Source organism: Cuculus canorus, chromosome 13 (genome assembly GCF_017976375.1).
Source record: "Cuculus canorus isolate bCucCan1 chromosome 13, bCucCan1.pri, whole genome shotgun sequence".
In the NCBI taxonomy this organism is placed as follows: domain Eukaryota; kingdom Metazoa; phylum Chordata; class Aves; order Cuculiformes; family Cuculidae; genus Cuculus; species Cuculus canorus.
The window spans coordinates 20542649-20565106 of NC_071413.1; the positions used below are offsets into that span (position 1 = coordinate 20542649).

Here is a 22458-nt window from a genome sequence, read left to right on the forward strand (position 1 = left end):
CAAACACCCACCCGAGAGGCACATGGCACCCTCTGATACACCGAGCAGCATAGGACACTACACAGATCCCTGAAACAGTGCCCAGGACAGAGTATTACATTTCTAGCACCTTTCTGGGGTGCAAGAATCTTAAGTTATAGTTACACACTGTTAAGAGAGATGAGGAAATATGATATATCCATGTAGGACTTGGATATTATTGATAGCTGATTGTGATATTGTATTAAGGATATAATAAGAACAGGTGAAATGAATCTTTATGACAACTACAAGAATGCTGCTCAATTGTCCCATGTAGAGCCCCAGCGGAACAGATTGTGTAAGAAATGTCAGACTTAGAACACAGGTATGAGATTTGATGATAAATGAGGATTAAAAGGTCACCCTATGTTTGACTATAGGCATAGACTAGCTATAGGTATGAGTTAATGGAACAGCTTGAGTTTTTTTCTTTGAAGTTTAAAGGATGTGTCTCAAGAAAGAAGATAGGTGACTTTTATGACCGCAGAAGGAACACGACCTGTTGAAGCATCACTGCTGAGGTAGAGCCGACACGAGATAGGAGACAGGAATTATCAAGGTGGACTTTTGAGTTAATGAAGAACAAAGAACTAGAAGCACATGGAAAAACACCAAGAATTTTTCAAAGAAAATAGCTATTGTATAATGCTATGTCAAAATATATAAATATCTGGTGATTTTGTGTGGGCCTTTGCCACTCACTGAAGTGATGGCCCAACTCCGAGTTGTTGTGATGGCCCAGCTCTGAGTTGCTAATAAAGCACGCCTAGAGTTACCCACTGTCTGATGAAAGTCCTTCAACAACACTGCACCAGCTCCACCAAAAAAAGACACATCTACCCACCCAGATGGCAGTGTTTTCAGTTCAGCACTGCTCTCCCACTCGCCCCAGTGCAGGAGGTGGTGTACCTTTTCCAGCTTGACCTGGAACTCGCGTCCGCACTCCATAGGAGTGGTAAAAGGATCCAAATCCTGGCCCCAGAAAGCAAAGAACTTCTCGATGCGCAGGCTGCGGAGTGCATAATAACCGGCATTCCGAATCCCATACTTCTGTCCCATGTTCATCACCTCATTGTACACGTGAAGGGCATACTGCAAAGGAAGGGTGAAACACAGAGCTGCAGGCAAAGACCAGCAGAGAGAACAACGGCATCTGGCACACCACCACAGATGTCACTGTGTCCTGCCTCCACGATTCCAGAGGTCTGCCTGACTGGAATGCTGTACAAAGCAGGGAAACTCCCCCTGGCGCCCGCAGGCAGCTTTCTCATGGTACAGACCAGACATTTCATTACCCTGATCAACTTGGAAACTGTTTCTCATTATGCATGCAAGCAAGTCTTGATGAGCTCAGGCTAGAGTGTACTCTTACCTCTATGGGGATGTAAAGCATGAATCCAGGTTCTCCTGTGTGAGTGATGCTCATCACACGGATGCCATTAGCATAGCCCACACTCATCTCCTGCGGAATCAGAGGGGGTGAAATCATCCAAACTGGAACACAGCACAGAGATCCAGAAGGAGCACAATGCGTAACGCAAACCACACTGGACAGCCCTCTCTCCCCTCCCTCATTGCAGTCTGCCACCAGCACATACTTGCAGATAATTTCAATTTACAAATTCACATATTCCAGACTTCTTAATTACTTCATGACACCTGGCAACAAGCCTTGGAACTAGGTCAGGACACAGGCTTGCATTCTAGATACAAGACAGAGGCTGAACAGCAGCTGTCTGCTCAGCCTTTTAGTGGGACAGGAGACAATGATTCCTGCATCACAGATCCCCGCTGCCCCTCTGGCTGACAGCTTAGTAACTGATTATATGAAATGTGCCAGGACACAAATGGCACCAAGCCTACAGCGAGTGGAATGTTGAAAACAGATGCATATTCAGCTATATATTTAGCAAGCAGAAGCCAAAGAGAAGTGGTTAAAGGGAGCCTAGTGAGTTCATTACCAGTCTGGCTCGGTAAACCTATGTGTAAATCTAAATTCTGCTCTAACTACCCAAAACATATTTCATCCCCTCCTTCCACACATGCTTCGAAAAACCTAGCAAGGTAAGAAGGATGGAAGCACAGTCACTTACCTTGCAAAAGAGAGAGGGAAAGTGTTCTGGAGTCATCGGGGCATATGACAACTCTGACAAGACATCCACAGCACGGGGGCCGATCAGATTGAGAGCTGAAGAGGGGAAGGTAACAGCACTGGGATGAGACTGCAGAAGTCTTGCCCCGTGTCCGACTTGCATTTGCGCATGCCCCAATTTCTAAAGTTTTAGTGTTTATTGAACTAATAGGTACATTTACATTTAAGAATGGAGGAAAGTGACATTAAACTCTCTCCTGACAACCCACAGGAAAGAAAAACTGTCTCCCCGCTCACGGCATTCTAGAAGGAAGTATCTGAATTGCTGTTTTCATCCAACTGTTTGGAAAGGAGACCCAGTCACCACCCCGGACACTTCAAACAATTAACTGTCATGCAGCACAGGCTGCATAAGGAGTCCTGCTTTCTGTGATTTCTTACCTGTGTACTTCCAGGTCACATCTTCCATGGTCAGGTTGCTGTCATTGGGCAAGCGGTTCTTCAGCCAGGCCCAGCAATGGACTTGTTGGTCAGTAGGAGAAATCATGAAGAAGCTGGAACAGACAAATCAAAACCAAGAAACAATGAATGGACAGCCCTGAGATGATTCGGTTCATTCTTTGTCCACGCACTACTGGACCCCCTCAGCAGCTTCCAAGCTAACAGGAGATCAAAACAAGCTGGTCTGCGAAAACCACAGCTGAAGTCACTGGATCAGTGACATCACATCTGTCACAACAAGAAAACTCAGCCTTCAAGCTTCAGCAGTAGTTTGGTGACAAGAAGTGACCACAAGTGGAACCCAGGCAGTTCTACAGAAAGGTCACAGGGTATCTCAAAAGTCACGATCATTTTGCAGAAAGTCTTTGCAGCTCTTCATGACCAGTGATTCCATCTGCTCTGACAATCAGAAGAGCGCTTGGTTCACACAGCAATTTCTCATTTCAGCAGACGTCTTTTCACACACAATGGTGGTTATTATTAACGGTTTCCAGAAACAGAACTCCACTTGATATGTGAAAATGAGCTACTTCTCGTGTCTCTTTCATACACACTGTGAGTTAAAGCCCATCATTGACAGAAATAACATCTACAGAAAGGACTAGGCAAGGAGGAAAGCTACTGGTTTCACACAGAGAAGGACAATATGTCTAAACAATACGTGAATGCAGACAGAAGAGGAAGAGAAAGAAAAGCTGTTTCTATTCGAAAGAGCAGCAAAGAAGAACGCTTTCACATCCATACAATGAAAGCAGGCATAGAAAACAGTCCACAGAAATAAAGCCAACACTCAGCTGGGACAAGTCCACAAAGAATTTTTTATAAATTAGGAAGCGTTTTTCATTAAATGCCGAAGAGAGCCCAAACTGCTGTGTCTTAGGATGAGATCCCGTGACCACATCAGCTTGCACCAGAGAGCACAAAAAAGAATCATGAGAGACTGGAGAGCCGAGGAGCAGAGTACCCATACTATGATGAAAGTTGAAATAATCAAACAGCAGTATTTTCAGCATGCAATTCCAATGAGGAGATTGGTCAGGAGCCAATAAGGAACCTTTTGGCTTGCACTTTAAATGATTAACTAAACCAATAAACTCTAATGACTGCTGAAAAAAATTTGTATTTCAATAGAGAAATTAAACATCTAACGTTCTGTAGAAATTTATGTTCACCTGTAGTCCCAGAAGGCGGCCTATTCTCTCCAACATTCATAAATTCCCCTTTAATTTAAGTTACTGAATTAGGAATATAAACGGAGAACTGTGACTTCTCTTTTTGGTTTAGAGTGATGATAAAAAAGTTTACAATCTTCATGCAGAGGTTCTTAAAGGCTCTAACCCCCAGAGGGTGACAATTCACGATGCTGCCTGCATACCCACCTGCGTTTGCTCAGCCGTGCTATGCTGCAATCATTCTCATAGCCTCCCTTCTCGTTAAGCATGCCTGTGTGCACAACGTGCCCAACCGGCACATCCAGGTCATTTGAGAAGAGATACTGCAGACTCTCCAGGGCCTGGTCTCCTGTGGACTACAGGGATTGAAAAGGAGAGACAATCAGCCAGGCTGTCTGAGCAATACAAATCCACTGGGGCACTTGAAGATCGCATCAATGTCTTGCCCCAAATTCTTTCAATTCGTAACGGTAGTGACACTGATGTCTCAAGTGTAAGACGTGACATGGCACCTCTTACAAATTACACTTATAGACAAAGCTGGTGTTTCTATCCACTGGACAAAAGGCAACCTAAGCTAAAGATTGTGGTGTAACCTAAGCTAAAGACTGTGGTGCAACTTGGATTTGGTCAAACAGCTCAATTTCCTCTATCTACCCTCAACAGGACACAAAATTTGGCAAACACAGTGAATAACAAACTGAAGGCCACCTTTACCAGCATGATGCTTTGTCGCTTCCTGGGTACTTACGCTTATTTCAAACTTGGTGAAAGATGACATGTCAATGACACAAACTGCTTCCTTACAGCACTTGACTTCAGAACCCACAATATCAAACCAATCTGGTTTGTAAAAGGTTTTGCTCTGATCCAAATCCAGCAGATCTAATGTAAAGAAGAATTAAAGGGACAATTCATAATCTGGATAAACTAAAATCTTACACAGATCAATAAGGGATGCAGAGGACAGAGAAAAATATTACGTTGGTGCAAAAATAACTGCTGGGTTTTGTCACTGTAAACCGTGATGCTTATTTTGGATTAAACTTTTATTTTTGTTCATGCAACATACCATTTCAACGTGCTAAACTCACTCTGTTTATGCAAGCTCACAGTTTCGTTTTCCTGGTTTAGTCTTTTTTATGTTATGCTGTCAAATTCAAGATGGAAAAAAACTGAATTTGAGTAATTGTGTTGTAGGGGATGTAAGGGGATGTAAAGCTGCGGAAACCACTAGCAATATCAACCAGGCACGTGGCCAGGAGACCATTAATGAACGCACAGCTCAGCACAGGTTCCAAAAATTCCATAATGGAAACAAGAGCCCTGAAGATGAGGAAGGTTGCAGGCATCCTTCTGCGATAGACAACAACCGGTTTTTGAATTCAGACCCACACAAAGCAACTCGAGAGGCTGCAGAAGAACTAAACATTGACCACTCAAAAGTTGTTCGACATTTTTACCAAACTGCCACCACAAAGTCCTTTCTGTATTTCTTTAGCACAACAAAACAATCATTTTGTGACACGTGACGAAAACTGCATTCTATATGACAACCAACAGCGTTCTGCATAGTGGCCGGATCGGGGCGAAACATCAAAACACCTCCCCAAACCTAAGCTCCATCAAAGGAAGGTGATGGTCACTGGTGGTTAGTGAGTGGAATCATCTCCAAGTTCCTGAATCCTGGTGAAACCAGCACAGCAGAGAAGTATTGCCAGGGACCTGCCAAAATGCACCAAGAACTGCAACGTTTACATCCAATATTGGTCAATCAAAAAGGACCAATTCTGCTTCATGACAACACCCAACTGCATGTCTCTCAAATGACTCCGCAGAAGCTGCATGAACTGGGCTACAAAACTCTACCTCACCCGGCCAATCCTCGCTCCCACCCATTACCTCATTTTCAAGCATCTCAACAACTTCCTGCAAGAGAAGGCTTTCCACAAACGATCAGCAGCTCAAAACGCCTTTGAAAAATTCATCAGCTCCAAGACTTCAGAATTCTATGCCACCAGAATAGACTTGTTTCTTGTAGGCAAAAAATGTGTAGATTCTAATGGTTCTTATTTTAATTAATAAATTTTATTCTAAGCTGAGATACATTGCTTTAAAGCTGACGGTTAAAAACGGCAATTATTTTTGCACCAACCTAATAAGATCTCACCTTTCCCAGGTGGGACAAAATACTTGACTCTCTCAAATCCATGTTTCTCCATCCACCTCGCTCCTTGTGCATCCAGACGGTCGTACAACGGTGAAGTACGCAGCTGCCTGCCAGTCTGGAAGTCCCAGCGGGGAACCTTCAGATCACACATGAGGGCTGTAAGGGTCACAAAGATCTCTCATTAGGCAAAGTGATTACCTTTATGTAAAATTTCCTTCCAGATTATCAATAAATATACTTATTAACATCTGAACAGCTAAAGAAATTCCCTCAAAATAGTTTGACTTTCCTTTTCTGTTTTTGAAAACTGACAGATCTGTTTGGAGCTGTTGATAGCTATTCAAAATCAGAGTAACAATATTTGCACAGCACGCTTATATTTATAGATACTTATGGTCTCCTGACAATACTGTCAAGATAACAAAACCTCTATTTTTCATGAAGTCAGTTGACTGGCATTAATTATGCATGATTCTTCCCTGACAGCGCACTATATCAGCCCTTATCATTTTGACAGTACCAGCGCTGGGGAAGGCAGCGCACAGCTACAAGGATCATCTGAATTTACCTTCTTAAGTATTGGCAGTTCATCCTTTTCTAATTATCAAAGCTTTTCCAAATGGGTCCTACACATTTTCAGCCAATATAGAATATTCTTATTTAGAAAACAAGTTACCCTAATAAATATGACGCATCCTCCCTGGTTACTGGTGGGGAGTAATAACACAAAGATGCCCGAATACTTCTTTATAAATGTTATGTTTCTATGTAGGTCATAAGCTGCTTAAAATTGAAGAGAAGCTGAGTATTTCTTAATGAATGCTTCTACTGGTCTTGCCTCATAGCTACTGATTTAATGATTTTATTGACATTACCTGGTATTGGTACTGCTGAAAGAGTGGGTAGAGGGAAGAACAGATTAGAATAGGAACATAACACTGCAGAAATTGAAAACTGTAAAAACTGGAGTGATTCAGTAGCTACAAGAATCGAGATTTGTACTGGAAAGCAACTGCAGAATAATGCAAAGAGCATAAAGTGATTTTTCTGGGAGGAGGGTCAAAGCATAATGTTTTATTTCCTGGATACAGCAGGGCTAAAAGGTTTACCCAACTTCTCTGCTTTCATCCAAACACATTTTTAGTTCAGACTTGGTATTTAAATACGCGTTCACATTTTGCACCTTGTGGAGCACTTCATACGTGTTTGACACTTGAAAAGAAGTTGTCCACGTTAGGACAGATAATCAAACAATAGGAGTAAACTAAGTATGGCTTTAGACAGGAACAGCGACATCTCAAATCTATTCTGAAAGGGATTTATCACAAACTTTGACAGGAGAAAACAGAATATGACTATGAAGACTTTGTAAATGATGCAAGATGACTGGACCATATAGTCCTAAGTTGGAATTGACAGTATTCCCACACTGTCATGATGCACAAAGAATAATCATGTTTGAGACAGTGTAATATTCCCAGTTAAGACCTTGGTATTGTTTTATTTGGCTGGAGTCCTACAGAAGTAAGCACAGATTTCTCCATATCGGAGGCAAAGCACAGAGAAAGGAAAGAGCATGGTACCAACAGCCTTTTTTAAAAGACAAGCTAGTCTTTAAAAGACAAGACTAATACAGCTCCCCTTCCTCTCCTTTTCTTTTTTGTGGGAGGAGGCTGTATTGCCACAAAGGAGGACAGAAAGAAGGAAAGTGGTTCTCAGAATGATGACAGAGGAGGGAGAGTGCAGCAAAGAGCAAAGAAGAAAATCGGACATCCTGGCCAGCACTGAATGCAGAGACCTCACTTACGCATTACTTCCATCACGCGGTGACGGAGGAAAGTGCGACTGCTCTGAAGGGTACCAAAACGTTTCAAATCCAGAGGCCAGACGTTTTCTGATGGATACCCATTTACCATCCACTCTGCCAGGTACCTGATGGGAGAAGCAAAGAACGACTGAGATATCAGCCAATGTCTTAAGGGAAGAGTCCAGCTTTGAAGACAGAGGCAAGGCAGTTTGGACATGAGAATCTCTTGCAGTAGGGAGAAAGACAACAGCTAACAAGGCGTCCTAAACACTAGCAGAATCTGGAAGGTTTCCCTTTATAAAACTCATCCAGATTTCCAAATTATTAACTTCTTGTTAGGATGAAACATACAGGGCAGCAAGAAGTTAAGGACGCGTGACAAACGAAGCCAGAGCTTGGGACGGGTAGCCTGGCTGACACTTTGTCAAGTCCTTGGGCTACGCTACAGAAGGAGGTGCCCACTACGTTTAGGTTGGAGTTAGGAAGCTGACAGCCTTATAATCTTCCAATACCTGGCGTAGGCTCAGCCACAACCATCAGGGAGAGCATTCATTTCAGCACGAGGTGCCAGCCAAGTTACGTTTAGCTACACCTCTAGCAGTGAAGGAGGAAGGCAGCTGAGACCAAAGCAGAGCACAAGATCCATTCACAGTCAGTAAACAGAAAATCAATGGGGTTTGAGACTGATCATTAAAAGTTGCATTTGCAAGATAAGCTGCTTATCTTGAAGCTGCAGCAACAAATGGACAAACAGTGCTTTTACCTTCAGAAGTTATTTTGATTCTTACAGAACGTCACTGCAAAGATTCTCTACATTTTATATGACAAAGAAAAAAATCATTATTTGCTTCCCTGGTGAGTTCAATTATCAGGCAATGGACAGAAACTAGCAGAGACAAATGCAGACACTAACACCTGCCATGGAAAATGAGCAGCTTAAGGAGGCTGCGTGGCAGAAGGGACGCTAGGCTGCCAAAATCAGACGGCAATCAGAGAGAGTGATGATCATTCTGCAAGCAACCTTGCTGCGGGATCACACTTATGTGCTGTCAAAGTGTTTGCATTAACACAAGAACTGAATTTACTGGGGAGCAATTATATCCATAGCTTACTGGCAGATGATGGTTTTTAACAGTACTGGCAGCACTGGCATCACATACACAGTGCTTCATCTGCATCAGATCCACTCCGCTTCCACAGAAATTAATTGTTGTGTCAGACTGAATGATCTAAAGGCTTCAGTCAAATAATAAACTAAAGAGGACCATGAAACACAGAAGATGAGGGAATATACAAGGTCTGACACAAAAAAAAACCCCTGAGACTGACCGTATAGTCAGGACCCAAGAGTGGGAGGGGAAAGACAGAGAGATGGGCACAGAACATGTTCTGACTGGTCACTGCGACACAGGGCTCAGCTTGATCGCGTCGCTCAGTCCAAGTGGGTGCATGTTTAAATACAGACATTTTCTTACCCTCAACTAAAGATGTTGGTGTGGGAGTGAACAGCGCATTAACATCAGATTTCTTATGAAACTGAAAAAATTTGCAATGAAAACTTTTCAATTATTGACTGAGGCTTATTGTGAAGGGATCTCAAAGATCCAGTCGGTGCTCAAGGAACCCATTTTTTTGTCACAGATGTGAAAGCAAAACCGACGGAGATCCTCAACAGCCTTCCAGAAAATGATCCATGGAATTGCTTTGGACGTTGGCAGCATTGTATGCAGCCGAGTCTCGGCTCAGAAGGGAACTGTTGTGAAGATGATTGTAGCTGATTTTCTTAATTTGTTAAATAAAAAGATTTACAGGCACAGTCTTAGGGTTTTTTTTGTGTCAGACAACATATGCTTTGATAAGCTTTTATCTCTTCCTGGCCGATAAAAAAGTCAGACCAGTTAGTTCTAAGGAAGCTCACTTGATCCCCAGCAGGTTGCTGATCACCGAGTGTGATGCCTGAGGAAAGGCATGCAGGACAGGAGCAGAGTCCAACACGGATTTGGAATACACACAGGAGAACATAATCAGAACATGGCAACTCCTCCTCTCCTTCACTCAAGTTGGAAACGAAAGAGGAGTCTTTGTCAGAAATTGACAAACACTGAGAACATTCTACACAGAGCGATCATCTGAGAAGCCTCTTTTCTAGATTAAAACCTTACTTACACAGATAATGGTGATAAATCACTTACTTGCCTGCTCCCCCACCATATGAGATACCAGCTGAGTTCATGCCAGCCAGAACGAAGTAGCCCTGCACAGTGGGTGACTCTCCCATAATGCACCGCATATCTGGCGTGAAGGACTCCGGGCAATTCACTAACTGCATGATCTGCAGAGCCTCCAAATCTGGCATCCTGCGCAGAAGGGCACTCAGAAGCGGCTCTAGGACCAAAAACAGAAAAAAAGATAAAAAGTCACAGCTTTCAGTCTCAATGCGTTTCAGCTACTTCACCTACAAACTGGAGGCACGCTGTGATCTGAACAAATAGAAACTGCTTCCGACTTTTGACACAGTCATAGGACGAACTGTTTACTTGTGGGAACGAAACTACTCGAAACGGATCATAGAGCATACCACAAAAATAGCCACATCAATCCAAATTGAGTCCAGTATTGTTTTCAACAGTGCAAAGTGTGTTCAGTTATGTTAGGAAAAACAGCTGGAACAGACATCAAATAGATACCTAGTGAGGAATTAGAACAGGCAAATCTATCGGAGGCTTGTCTAAGGCACTCTGCCAGCCTCCATTTATCATCAGCTCAGAGGATTTCCTAAAAACCTAGTATGTTTTCCCTACTTAGTAACCCCCAGGCCGATTTCTTCTTTATGTACTCGGCCAGCCTAGCCCAAACTCATGAAAACTTCCTACAGACACTGACAACGAGTTTCGAGTTCCGCGTGTTTAGTATTTGTTGTACCAGGACCCATCTCCTTTTGTTTCCAAGTTCACACTGAGTTAAGCTTTTCTGATGCCTCCCAGTTGACATAACAGAAGAGACAGTGAACAGATCTCCATCTATCCTGCCCATCTCATTCAAGATTTCACAGACCTCTGTTTATCTCCCTTCAGTCATCTCTCTTTCTCAGCTCACTCAGTCATTTCTCGCTTGGAAACTGTTCCAAGCTTTGATCAGTCTCTTGCTGCTCTTTCACCAGGCCTTCTCCAGCCACACGATACCCCTGGAGACAGGGAGCCTCGAATAACACCCAGTATCTAAAGCAAAGATTTAGTTGCATGATGCTTGTGTTTTCTGCTCCTCTCCTAGTAATTCCTAACTTGGCTTTTATTTGACTGCTACTGCGCTGATGCCTTCACAGAACTAACACAACCCCAAGGTCAGTTCAAAGCCCATCATTTTGTATGGTGAAAATAAGACCACGCCCACATGCTTGCATTGCTTCGTGTTTATCCTCACTGAATTTCCTTGCCACTTCACTGCCCAGTCATGCTGGAAAGGTCCTTCGGCAATTCTTCGCAGTCTGACATTTGAGAGCATTAATAAAGGGATAAGCTACCCACTTTATCTTGTCCAAAGTTACTTCTGTATAGCACTCCAGGTAAAAGGTGTCAAGATTCAGCACTAATAACACTCAACAGCTTTACTCACAAGCAGCAAAATAATCAGATTTCACGTTATTTAAGAAGTTACAAACAGATACAGTCTTTCTGACCCGCTCTTTTCCCTCTGTCTCCCATGCATTAGAATTTCAGAGCCAGAGTCTGTAGTTACAGACCTTTTTTTCTTACTGATAAAAAGAGGGTTCAGCGTTAGATTTCTTCTCATACCCAGCACTTAAGCAACTGTACAGGCTATTTTAAAACCATAGGCATTCCAACCAAAGAGATCAAAGCAGTAATGCAAGAGCTCAAATCACAGGAACTGCAGCCCTAGAAAAGGATCAAATATTGGCTGAGTAAGCTCTGACTCTGCTCAACTATTTGGTGTTTGAATTGAAAATAGGGTAATGCTGCAACACGGTGTGCAGCTGCTTCCGAAACTTGGGCAGTTTGTGGGTGCCAGCAGGCAGCGCTTTGTTCAGTTCAGCAGCGCATAGAACACCAAAAAAGATGTGGGTGCAGAGCTCAAGTAACTCATTAGAGAGGGTAATATCTTCAAGCAAGCCTGCGGGTGTCTATAGGTCTAAAAGCCTTTACCATACGCCAGGACAGAACTCTGCCCCATCCTGGCTCTACCCTCTGGCTACTTTCATGGCATCGGTGTTGTTATCGCATAGAAATGAAAGTAAAATTGATTGATTTAACCTGAGGAGTAGCTGGAAGAGCAGATTGCTGCTGCAGCATTGAACCAGTGAGAGCCCACCCGTGCCGAGGGTCACACACAGAGCCACGCGCATTCACAAGGGACACAAAGAGCTCCAACACAAGGGAAAAGCGGATCCCTGAAGAAAGAGCAAATCTGAAGATGAGAGCCCACATATAAACTCACCAGGTATAAGAGAGAGGAAAAAAAAGAAAGGGACTTATAGATCATGCTATGTTATTTCCTACAGAAAGAGCCTTCCATATAGAAGTACATATAGAAAATAGAATCAAATGGCTGGAGAACAAGTCTTACGAGGAGCGGCTGAGAGAGCTGGGGGTGTTTAGCCTGGAGAAGAGGAGGCTGAGGGGAGACCTTATTACTCTCTACAACTACCTGAAAGGAGGTTGTGGAGAGGAGGGAGCTGGGCTCTTCTCCCAAGTGACTGAGGACAGGACAAGGGGGAATGGCCTGAAGCTCCGCCAGGGGAGGGTCAGGTTGGATATCAGAAAAAAATTCTTCACAGAAAGAGTCATTGGGCACTGGAACAGCTGCCCAGGGAGGTGGTCGAGTCGCCTTCCCTGGAGGTGTTTAAGGAACGGGTGGATGAAGTGCTTGGGGACATGGTTTAAGGGAGTGTTAGGAATGGTTGGACTCGATGATCCAATGGGTCCTTTCCAACCTGGTGATTCTATGATTCTATGAAAACAGGAAGAGAAAAACAGAATGTTTGGAATATAAAAAACCCCACCACGGGCAATGGTGGGATGAAGTCTGGGAAGCAACAATACCGAGTTCTGTGCACAAAGCAATAGCCACTGATGGAAATGCACTTGGCAGGTACTGCTGAAGAGTGCTGCAGAAACAAAATACCACAGCTACATGGCAGGTCAACAGTGTTGATCCGCAGCGTCACAGAGGAGCAGCATGTGGCACTGACAGTCAAAAATCAAATTCAGTGGAAGAACCGCATTGGAAAGTGTATGTAGCACCCTGCTGAAGAGGAAATTAATACATGCAGATGGTTAGCGTGTGTTTTTAAACACCATGCAGACATCAATGTCATCCTTGGTAAAGGGGCTTTACACAAATTCCTGACGAATGAAGAGATGAATGAATTTGAGAGAATGTTCATCTTACTCACACCTTTCAGGTAAAGGCAGATACACACTTAGCTGGCCAACAACAGCTGGCATTGGTGCTACCTCTGCCTTCTGCTAAAGTCACGTGCTTCATTGCTGCGGGAATCCTTGCACCCTGACATACCAAAATGATCCCAGTCTTCTTGAAGGTTCTGAATCTCCAGCTGGTTCCGTCCCTCTGTGAAGAGCGGTTTGGGGTTTTTCTCAAAGCCTCCCGAGAGGATGCCACCTTGCCAGTTCCGTATGTAGATCCTGCCGTCTGGGTCTACAATAGCTGCAAAGGAAAGCAAAGAGGTGGGAAGGGAATGGAGAGAAGGAATGGCTATCTCAGGCTGGCGTTCCACTAATACCAACAATGGGGTCTGGTGACAGGCCGGGCCAAGCTAGCGGCCTGCGGAAAGGACAGGCTCAGTCCCCCAGTGCCACACTTTCGCACCATTCTGGTTCTCAGGCAGGACCTTGGTGAGCTGGTTTAGATTACTATATCAGCATCCCACCACAACCATGCACATGAAATTTTGGGCAGCAGAGTAAACTGAACTGAACCTGAAGAACGCCCAAACCAGCAGGGCAGCGTTACCAGGGCTGGGAAGACCCAAGAGGGGGTCAGGTCACTCGTGGCTATTTTACCGGCTTAGTTCCACTGGAAATGCATCCAAGGCCAGACCTGCCACCAAGAGATGTCCTGCCCTCTCCCGCTTTCTCTTTAAAGAACAGTTCTCTTTTAAGAACAGTTAATTTTAGCAGGCATGACTCACTGATCCAGTATGCTGCAGGCCACCAGCACAAAGAAGATGGCCAGCACTGGTGTGAGGACAAGCAGGCAGGCCTGGGTTGCTTCTTCCAGTGGTAGGGTCAACTTGAAGCATTTATGATGCTCCACCTGACAAGTTCCATAGCCATTTTTATCATGTACAAAGAAGCTGTGACTATATGTGTCTGTGAAATATATTTTAATTACGCAGTCAAGTAAAATTGAAGCATCCAGGGACTCCGGTCAGAGAGCTGCATTCCCTGGAGAGTAGACACACTTCTCACAAAAGTAGAAACTTGTTACTGACTGAGAGTAAATAAGCAAAGCTTTCTACTTCCCAAGGACAGCTTTCAAACATAAGGGCTTTTCTTTAAGAGATCCAAAAGTCAGGACATGGGGGAGGAGCAATTACCTCAAGTGTGTGGTTGCCCCTACAGCTCATAGACATGTAAATGCCATTGTAAAGCCTTAGCTTCAGTTGGAGGAAAGGAATAGAAAGGCCATTTGGGGACGGCAGCCTGCAAGGAAAACACAGTGTGGCGGCTAGCACCCTCTCCAGTCCACAAATGCAAACCCAGGTTTCAGACACACCTACTAGTCAAGCTAGGGTCAAGGTCATCCTCCTGCTAAGATGACCGACCCTGAAAGTCAACTTCTGCTGCAAAAACCTTCCCCAAAAGTAAGGAAAGAGATTCTATCACTGAAAGAGGATATTCCAAACTACGCATTGCCTTGGAAAGGCAAATGTAATTCACCAAGTGAGGCAGAGCTGAAGAATCCTTACTTGGTAAGTTACTTGCCAGAGGTTCCTTCAAAGGATGTGTCAGGAGGTAGAAGTGTTCACAGGCATGGAGTGGGATATTGACTGGTTCCTCCCCAGAGTGGCCCAACTCATAGGCCCACTGAAATAAAAACATGCATGTTAGAATGCAAGCAAAGAAAACTGATTTCAATCTAAAAAGGCAGGACAAAAGCCGAGCTCCTCTCTGTGGGTCTGCTTTCATAAGAGACAAAGTAAGACTTACATCAATCCCCTAAGACTTAAATATATGCACTTTTTTCCCCCTGGTTCTTAGAATTTGAACTGTTTAGGAACAAAGACTTTTTCTGTTCCTCACAAGATCGAGAGCCATGATTTAAGATTAAGTATCTATTTACAATACAAAAGCAAAACAAGATCTGTACACCAAAGTCAGCACCAGGCTTTGCCTCTAGAAGCAGAAAAGTCAGGATTTAGGTGCCCATACTGCTAAGATCCCATACCAACAAGCTCAGGAACAGCAACTCTCAGGTGTATTTTCACAGTGAAAAAAACATGATGCTAAATGGGGGAAAAAAACCCAACAAATGAACTTTCAGGGAGGGTGTGAGAGAGAGACTTAATCATCTCACTGAGAGCCAAAGCAAAGCTCTTCATGTCAGAAGGGTGCACTCCTCGGGGACAGAGACCACGGGCAGAGCTGTACCAACACGCTGCAGGATGCTCCTTGGCTGGTTCACATCCAGCCTCTGGTGCCAAGCAAGCAGCAAGCACTGCTTTCCTCCTTCACACCCCTGCTGGTGTAAGAAGCTGCGTAACATGACCTTCATTTACTCCTGTAAGCCAAGCCGCTCCGTAAACCATTAGAAAAAAGAAAAATAAAATTAAAGAAATCCCAAGGGAAGTGTACATGTTCTTAACCAAAGGAAAAAAGAAAGAAAATACAACCTGGCCAGCACAGTTGACAAAGTATTGGCACTGAATCTGTCCTCTGTCGGTCTCAACTCCAGTCACACGGCCCTTCTGGACCGACACATGACTGACACTCGTCCGCTCGTGAATCTGGACACCTGAAAGGACGCACGGAAGTCAGTACCCTGCAAGCCTCATTCCTAAAGTGTCAGGCTGCTAACATTAACTTACATTAACTCAACCTAAATGCTTATTTTGTCTTAAAGACAACATTTCTGTTTCTGGCCCAGTAATTCTCAAGTGACAGCCTGTTATTTGTGAGACAGCACGTATACAATTTGTATCTCAGTTTTGAGCCAAGACTGTGAGGAGCTGCAGTGTTCTCCTCCCATGTGACAATCTGGGTGATAAATACATCCTAGTAACAACAATGTGAAAAGTGCAGCTCAACTACAGGTTTCTTTCCATCACAATTCCTTTAAGCGACAAACTCTGTAGCTCCCGATGACAAGAGCAGTTCTTTTATGGGAAACCAGTTATTTTGTGAGAAAAAAAAAAAATCAGTTAATTGTATGCAAAAAAAGATGGACTAAAAGAAACTGAGAGCCATCTTCCTGAGTAGCTTCTTCCAGCCTGATGGGGTTTCATCCTTAATGAGCATCATCTCTGGTATCATATCTAACCTTTGTTCCACTTTTAGACCACTCCAAAGTGCTGGGCAAACTGTATTTATTACCACACTTCCAAAGCATATGAGCCCAGTGAAATATTCCAAATGGATTAACCCACATCTTTTCATTTCTAGGGAATTGAAACTCTCGTGATGTGTCATTTTAAGTCGGGTCCTGCGAAGGACTGTTTTTATGATAAAAGAGTGTGCGCTTATTCAGAGAAATTTATAACCAGTTGGGACAACAAACTGGTGCTTCATCTATCACAGCTGATCTGTAAAGAATCAGCGTGTTAAAAAAATCAGCCTGGTTTTTGAGGAAAAATAGATTTAAACAAATTTAAACCTTACAGACAAACCCACGTTTTGGTCTTTAGTGCTTAGTTAGAATAACAAAAGAGATGTAGAATACAATCTTCTCTTAGGGAAATAAGATAATTATGATGCAGGAGAGCACTATAGATAAAAAAACTCATACCATTCCGTGAGGCAGCAGTGGCCAAAGCCAGACTCGCACTGGCAGATGACACAAGTGCATCTTCTGGCACGTACATGGCCCCCACAAGGTCATGGATGTTGATCAGTGGGTGGAGCTGTGCCACTTGCTTTGGGGTGATAATTTCACAAGGGATCCCCATTACACTGCCGCAGAACACAAGAAAAATGCCATCAGTCTCGCAGGAGAGCTGGCGCAAGCTTCCGATCAGTTATATTTCCTGCTTATACGTACTTCAGCAATGAAGCGATGCGTTTGAGCGAGATCAGTCGATCCTGAGTCTGAGCCAGTGAAATAGAGCCTGTCTTCACATACCCTACAACAATGACCAAAGGCAAGTCAGACCTGGACAGGAGCCTGAATTCCTTTTAATCTCAGACACATTGCTTTGATATAGTTGCAGACCTGTTACTTCTACTACTCATGAGCCTGGAAATCCCAGACCCCCAAATGACTTTAAACACTTATCAACTAGGAAATAAAAACTGCATTGGTCAACTTTTCACAAAAGGAACTGAATTTGACCTGTGTTGTAACTCTTTCTACTATATTTACTCATGTTTATAAATAAAATTTCACACATGGTGAAAAAGAAAAGAGAGGGGGAGTTACTGGCAAAAAAAAAAAAGGGAAATGTGATCTAATAACTAGTCAGAAGAATAAAACCACAACTAGAAGCAGAGGTTTTGTGACTCCACCACCTGCAATAGATTAATACTAATCTTAACTAATGCAGTTATTAACCACTGCTGAGTCTGACAAATATCACGAGTCCCTCTTAGCAGAAAACCTTCAGCGATCAAAACTCTTCATTTCAGGTCCGTGCCCCAGCATTTTGGAGGGAGGAGGAGAGCTTCAACACAATGTTTTCTTGTTATTTCCAGGGTGAGACCAGAGAAAGGTATCTTGCTTTGCCTGTGCTTTAGCGCTGCTGTTAATTTTCTCTTTCTGACAAGCAAATCAGCGCAGAAAATGCAACATTTGCTCTATGCACGGCAAAATATTTTCAGTGTCCTTGTGGAAATCTACCCAAGCTAAAGACAACGTAAGAAGTGATGACAGCCTGCAGGCAGCCTGCCTCCCGTTTGCCCACCTGACACCCTTCTGCCCTCCTGGTTACATTAGCAACATCCCTCTGCATCTGATTCAGTCCAAACGTTCACTTTTGAACAGGAACTCCCGACTCTTAAGACACTGTAAAACTACAATCATGTTCCAGTATTGGAATCATGTTCCAAAGTCTACTCAATGACTGCACTTTCAGTACCTGTTTTCACTCCTGTCTCTTGTTCCAGCTGCTGGTAGAGCTTGTTTGAATAGTCTGCCATCTTCAGCTCTATGGACATTTGCCGGGCTGTGCTCACGATGCCGGCACAGAAGCGAGTGGTACCAGCAGCCAATCTGCAGGAGAAGTTGCAAAAACTGTTGGCCTCATCCAGCTGACATGTAGAGAGGATAGCACCCCATCAGGCTGCTCTGGCATCTCTGCCCACAGCACAAACCAGACAGCAACCCCTCCTCCAAACATACCGGACCAAAAGCTGTACGCCGCAAGAATAAGCAACCTCTAGAATGCTTTTCATTTACCTCACTTTTGAAAGCGCATTGTATTCTAAAACCATTTTTCTTTAACTGGTTCTGAAGACCAAAATTTTCCAAATGTATTATCCCCTCTGCTTAAGCCCACCTGCCTACTTGATTCTTTCTTCAAAGCAGGATTTCCCTCAAATGAAAATGAACTTGGATTTGAGTCTCACAACTTTGCAATTTACAGCAGCAACAAGTCCCTCTTACAGCAGCAGCTGCCAGAGACAGGTACACCTCTTTCTCACCCCTTTTGCAAACACCCTTAAACCACCGTCCATCCGGGTATTTGCTGAAGGGCTGCTGTAAACAGAAACCTGTTAAAAACTCCCTGCAGGAGAGACAGGTGAAGACAAGACAATTAGATTTAAACATCCCTCTCACAACATGCTTCCACAATACTTGTAAGTCTGCTAGAGCAATCCAGGATCCTTCCGCTTGCCTTTGACAAGGCTGCTTTTGGCCTAGCATGCCCATATTCTCAAATCCCATGCAAGGATCAGCTGTGTAAGACTGTTCCTCCATCCCTGCTCAATGACAATGAAAACAGCTGAAGCACAGACTCAACATGCTGTGCTTCACAGAAGATGCCTCTGCTAAGGCAGTGGTGGTGGTGTTCTTTAAGCACACACAAGGACCGAGCTTGTACAGCACCTAACTCAATGGACGTCTGTAACGGGGTACACCTACCCCACGCCAGCCTAGCTTCCTGACAAATGAAGCCTAGCAGCTAATTCCACGCGGAAGGACACCTTTCACCAGGTCTCAGATGAGACTCCCAGATTTCATCTCTTTGCAACTATAAAGAATGTGATAACACCAGCTTCCCAGCCACGCAAAAGCAAGGAGTCACAATCAATCACTGTTGAAGGCAGCATCACTCGAGACCTCATCACTCTCTGCAGCTCCCTGAAAGGAGGCTGTAGCGAGGTGGGTGCTGGTCTGTTCTTCCAAATGACAATAGATAGGACAAGAGGAAATGGCCTCAATTTGCACAGGGGAGGTTTAGATTGGACATCAGAAAAACTTTCTTTACCGCAAGAGTGGTGAAGCACTGGCAGAGGCTGCCCAGGCAGCGGTGGAGCCTCCTCCCTGGAAGGGTTCAATAAGTGTGCAGATGTGGCACTTCAGGACATGGTTCAGTAGGCATGGTGGTGTTGGGCTGACAGCTGGATCTTAGAAGCTTTTTCCAATTTTAATGGTTCTATGATTCTATGATCAGGTGGGAAGCTCTAAGCTAGATGGTAAACGTTCTCAACTCAGCATTCTGCTGCGATAAACGTCTCTTCAAACTCCCAAACTCTTAGCACTGTCTTATGCCCAAGGTTCCAAAATTGCTTAATTAAAAAAACATCGTGAATCCAAACCAGAAATCTAAGTAATAGGTAGTCACAGTCAGCTTTCAATGGGACCTACATGCTCTGCCATAGGCTTCAAATCCAGCTCTTGCAGCACACAACGACCGAACTGTAACCATCTTACCCTCTTTACGTACAGGCAATAAATCCTGCAACAAGCAAACAAGATAATCCAAGCCCTTAACCAGCTTACAGGGTGATGTTTTAGCAATACCTACTAATAACATTTGAGCTTTGCTAGTTGCAAAGCGTATCACACTCTGTGTCTAGAGATGGTAACAGGTGCAGGGTGATTGATAGGGGTTTTGAGCATTCTAAACGTGGTCTGTGCTTGTTAGATGCATTGTGTAATGCATGTGTGAAACCTGCGATTACACGAGAGCAGATGGGTGTCTCCCAAAGGAGCTGTGCTCTGTGGAAAACCCAAGCCAGGGCAGAGTTCTCCTGATGGGAACTGCAGCCCATGGAGAGCCCACGCTGAGCCCAGCACTGACCATTCCCCCACCACTCACTCCCTGTGCCTGTTGAGGCAGAGGGGAAGGGTGGAAAACTGTGGATGCAGGAGAGAAGCTGAGCACAGGAAAGCTTAAGTGGTGTTTTAATGCTTAGAGTTTATTTTCTTAGCACCTGAATCTATTTTGACTGGCATGAAATAAAGTGATTCTTAATTACTTTAAATTAATCCTCCCTAAGGCAAGATTGTTTTGCCCACAGCTGTATCACACAACCACAGAATGGTTTGGGTGGGAAGGGACCTTAAAGCCCCATCCAACCTGGCCTGGAACCCCTCCAGGGATGGGGCAGCCACCACTGCTCTGGGCAACCTGGGCCAGGGCCTCCCCACCCTCACAGGTAGACATTTCTTCCTAACATCTCATCTCAATCTCCCCTCTTTCAGCTGAAAACCATTCCCCCTCGTCCTCTCACTGCACTCCCTCATTGAAGACTCTTTCCCCAGCTGTCCTGTAGGCCCCTTTAAGCCCCAGTAACTGGTAACCAGTCTCCACTTCTCTATCTCGGAGTTTGCCCCTTACCCATGGCTAACGCACCACAATCACACAAGGGATGCCCTTCACCTCACCCTGTGCTTGGGAAGATGTAGTAAGTGTCATTATTTGCATTCCACAGGTCCAATCTCAGGTGAAAAGGTAGAAGTAACGTACTACAGCAGATGCTCCTACGAATGGAAGTCCTGTTTCTTTGGTTTTGTTCCCAAAAATCCTTACCTGCCCTGCTCTAGTAAGACTATATCCTTCCAACCCATCTTGGAGAGGTGATAGGCCACAGAGGTGCCCATGATTCCACCACCACAGATGACAACCTGCGCCTGTGCTGGCAAGGAAACAGGGTGAGGTTCTGCCGTACTTGAGGTACTTCGACGCGAGCAGATCATTCTTCTCCATTTCGGGTTAGCCGCCCGCCACCGGACGTCTGACAGTAACCGGAGAAACATCCCACCGGCGTCTGCGTCAGTCTTCTGAAAGCACCACCTTGACGTGTTCAGCTGGGAGTTCGGAACTGCTCCTTCGAGGAAGGAAAAAGACAAGAATAGCGTTACCAGTTGTCATACACGGGGCTGGCAGCAGCAAACGTCACATGGCGTGTCGGGTACAGGCAGACACGGGAAAGCTGAGAAATAAACAAACAGGAGAGCGGCTACGCTGGCCCGAAAGGATTGCCTGGCTGCTGGGATTGAAACTCAGGTCGTGTAAGGGCTGCAGAGCAATGCGAGGGCTGCAGGACAATAGGACGGGGTGCAGGGTGATACGACGGGGACAGGGCAACACGACGGGGCGCAGGACAATACGAAGGGCACAGGGCACTGCGAGGGGGTGCAGGGCAATAAATCTTCGCTTTTGACGGCAGAATAACTCGACAACGAGCAAAGAAGCGGAGGGAAGGCGGAAAAGAACGGCGAGAACAGCGAGACGGGGAGACTGGCAGAGGCCGGAAGGCACGGGACGCGCGCTGGGGGCTCTCAGGAGGGCTGCGGCACAACACGCCGCCAGGCCTCGCCGCGGGCAGGGCATGAAGCCCGTGCGAGAGCAGCCAGGAGGAGCGGCGGGCGCTGCGGCAGCACCAGCTCGGCCGCCGAGACGGGCAGAGGCTCACCTGGGGGCGGCCTCACCGACCTTCCGCGCTTTACGGCCGCGGCGCGACACCGCCCCGCGATGCGGCACTCGGGGGCGGGGCTGCCTCAGTGACCGGGCGCAGGGGCGTGGCCACGAGAAGCCACGCCCACTCTATGTACTCCGTGTTTGGATGGGGCGTGGACACGCGGTAGTCCCGCCCCGCGCCCGTCCACAGACCCGACCGTGGGGACTCGGCCAGACGATGCCCCGCCCATAGCCCAAGTCACTGTCTTGGTGCGGGGGCGCGGTCACGTGGTATTTCTGCCCTTCGCACTGTGCCCAGGGGTCTCGCTAAGAGCCGGGTGGGGGGCGTGGTCACACTATATCCCTACCTTGAAAGGCCCCGCCCCTCGCCTAGTTCCTGCCCGGTCGTAGGTACAGAACCGTGCTCTGTCCCGCCCCCCACGCCGACCTGGTGTCGAGCGCGGGGGCGCGGCTTAGCGAGGCCCCGCCCCACCACATGTGATGCTATGCGGGCGTGGCCCCACGACAGCCCACCACCCCTCAGTACCGGCCATGTCTCACAGTGGGAGGCGTGGCTTTGAGAGGCCCCGCCCGGCTCCATAACAGACCGCGGGGGTGTGGCATAGTGAGGCCCCGCAAACGCACGGTCAGCCGGGG

At 45.5% G+C, this 22458-nt stretch overlaps 1 protein-coding gene across 4 annotated transcripts in view; it reads right to left on the reverse strand.

Annotated features, from left to right (window-relative positions):
• The window catches only part of PDPR (pyruvate dehydrogenase phosphatase regulatory subunit), a 33517-nt gene extending 11255 nt beyond the window's left edge, over positions 1–22262 (reverse strand). Inside the window, exons 1-17 of one of the 4 annotated variants that reach the window (XM_054078516.1) lie at positions 22170–22262; positions 20932–21229; positions 18031–18164; positions 16998–17079; positions 16746–16909; positions 15634–15755; positions 14710–14827; positions 13296–13445; positions 9956–10148; positions 7764–7888; positions 5957–6112; positions 4538–4671; positions 3994–4142; positions 2555–2667; positions 2115–2209; positions 1394–1483; positions 931–1113 (exon numbers count right to left, since the gene is read on the reverse strand). In XM_054078516.1, the coding sequence (XP_053934491.1) occupies positions 931–1113; positions 1394–1483; positions 2115–2209; positions 2555–2667; positions 3994–4142; positions 4538–4671; positions 5957–6112; positions 7764–7888; positions 9956–10148; positions 13296–13445; positions 14710–14827; positions 15634–15755; positions 16746–16909; positions 16998–17079; positions 18031–18164; positions 20932–21158 (2235 nt within the window). In that variant the 5' untranslated portion in view covers positions 21159–21229; positions 22170–22262. Of the gene's footprint in view, positions 1–930; positions 1114–1393; positions 1484–2114; positions 2210–2554; positions 2668–3993; positions 4143–4537; positions 4672–5956; positions 6113–7763; positions 7889–9955; positions 10149–13295; positions 13446–14709; positions 14828–15633; positions 15756–16745; positions 16910–16997; positions 17080–18030; positions 18165–20931; positions 21230–21817; positions 21948–22169 lie in introns of those variants that run through there. The other 3 variants (XM_054078517.1, XM_054078515.1, XM_054078518.1) reach the window with 3 other exon arrangements.
• Positions 22263–22458: the final 196 nt, after the last annotated feature.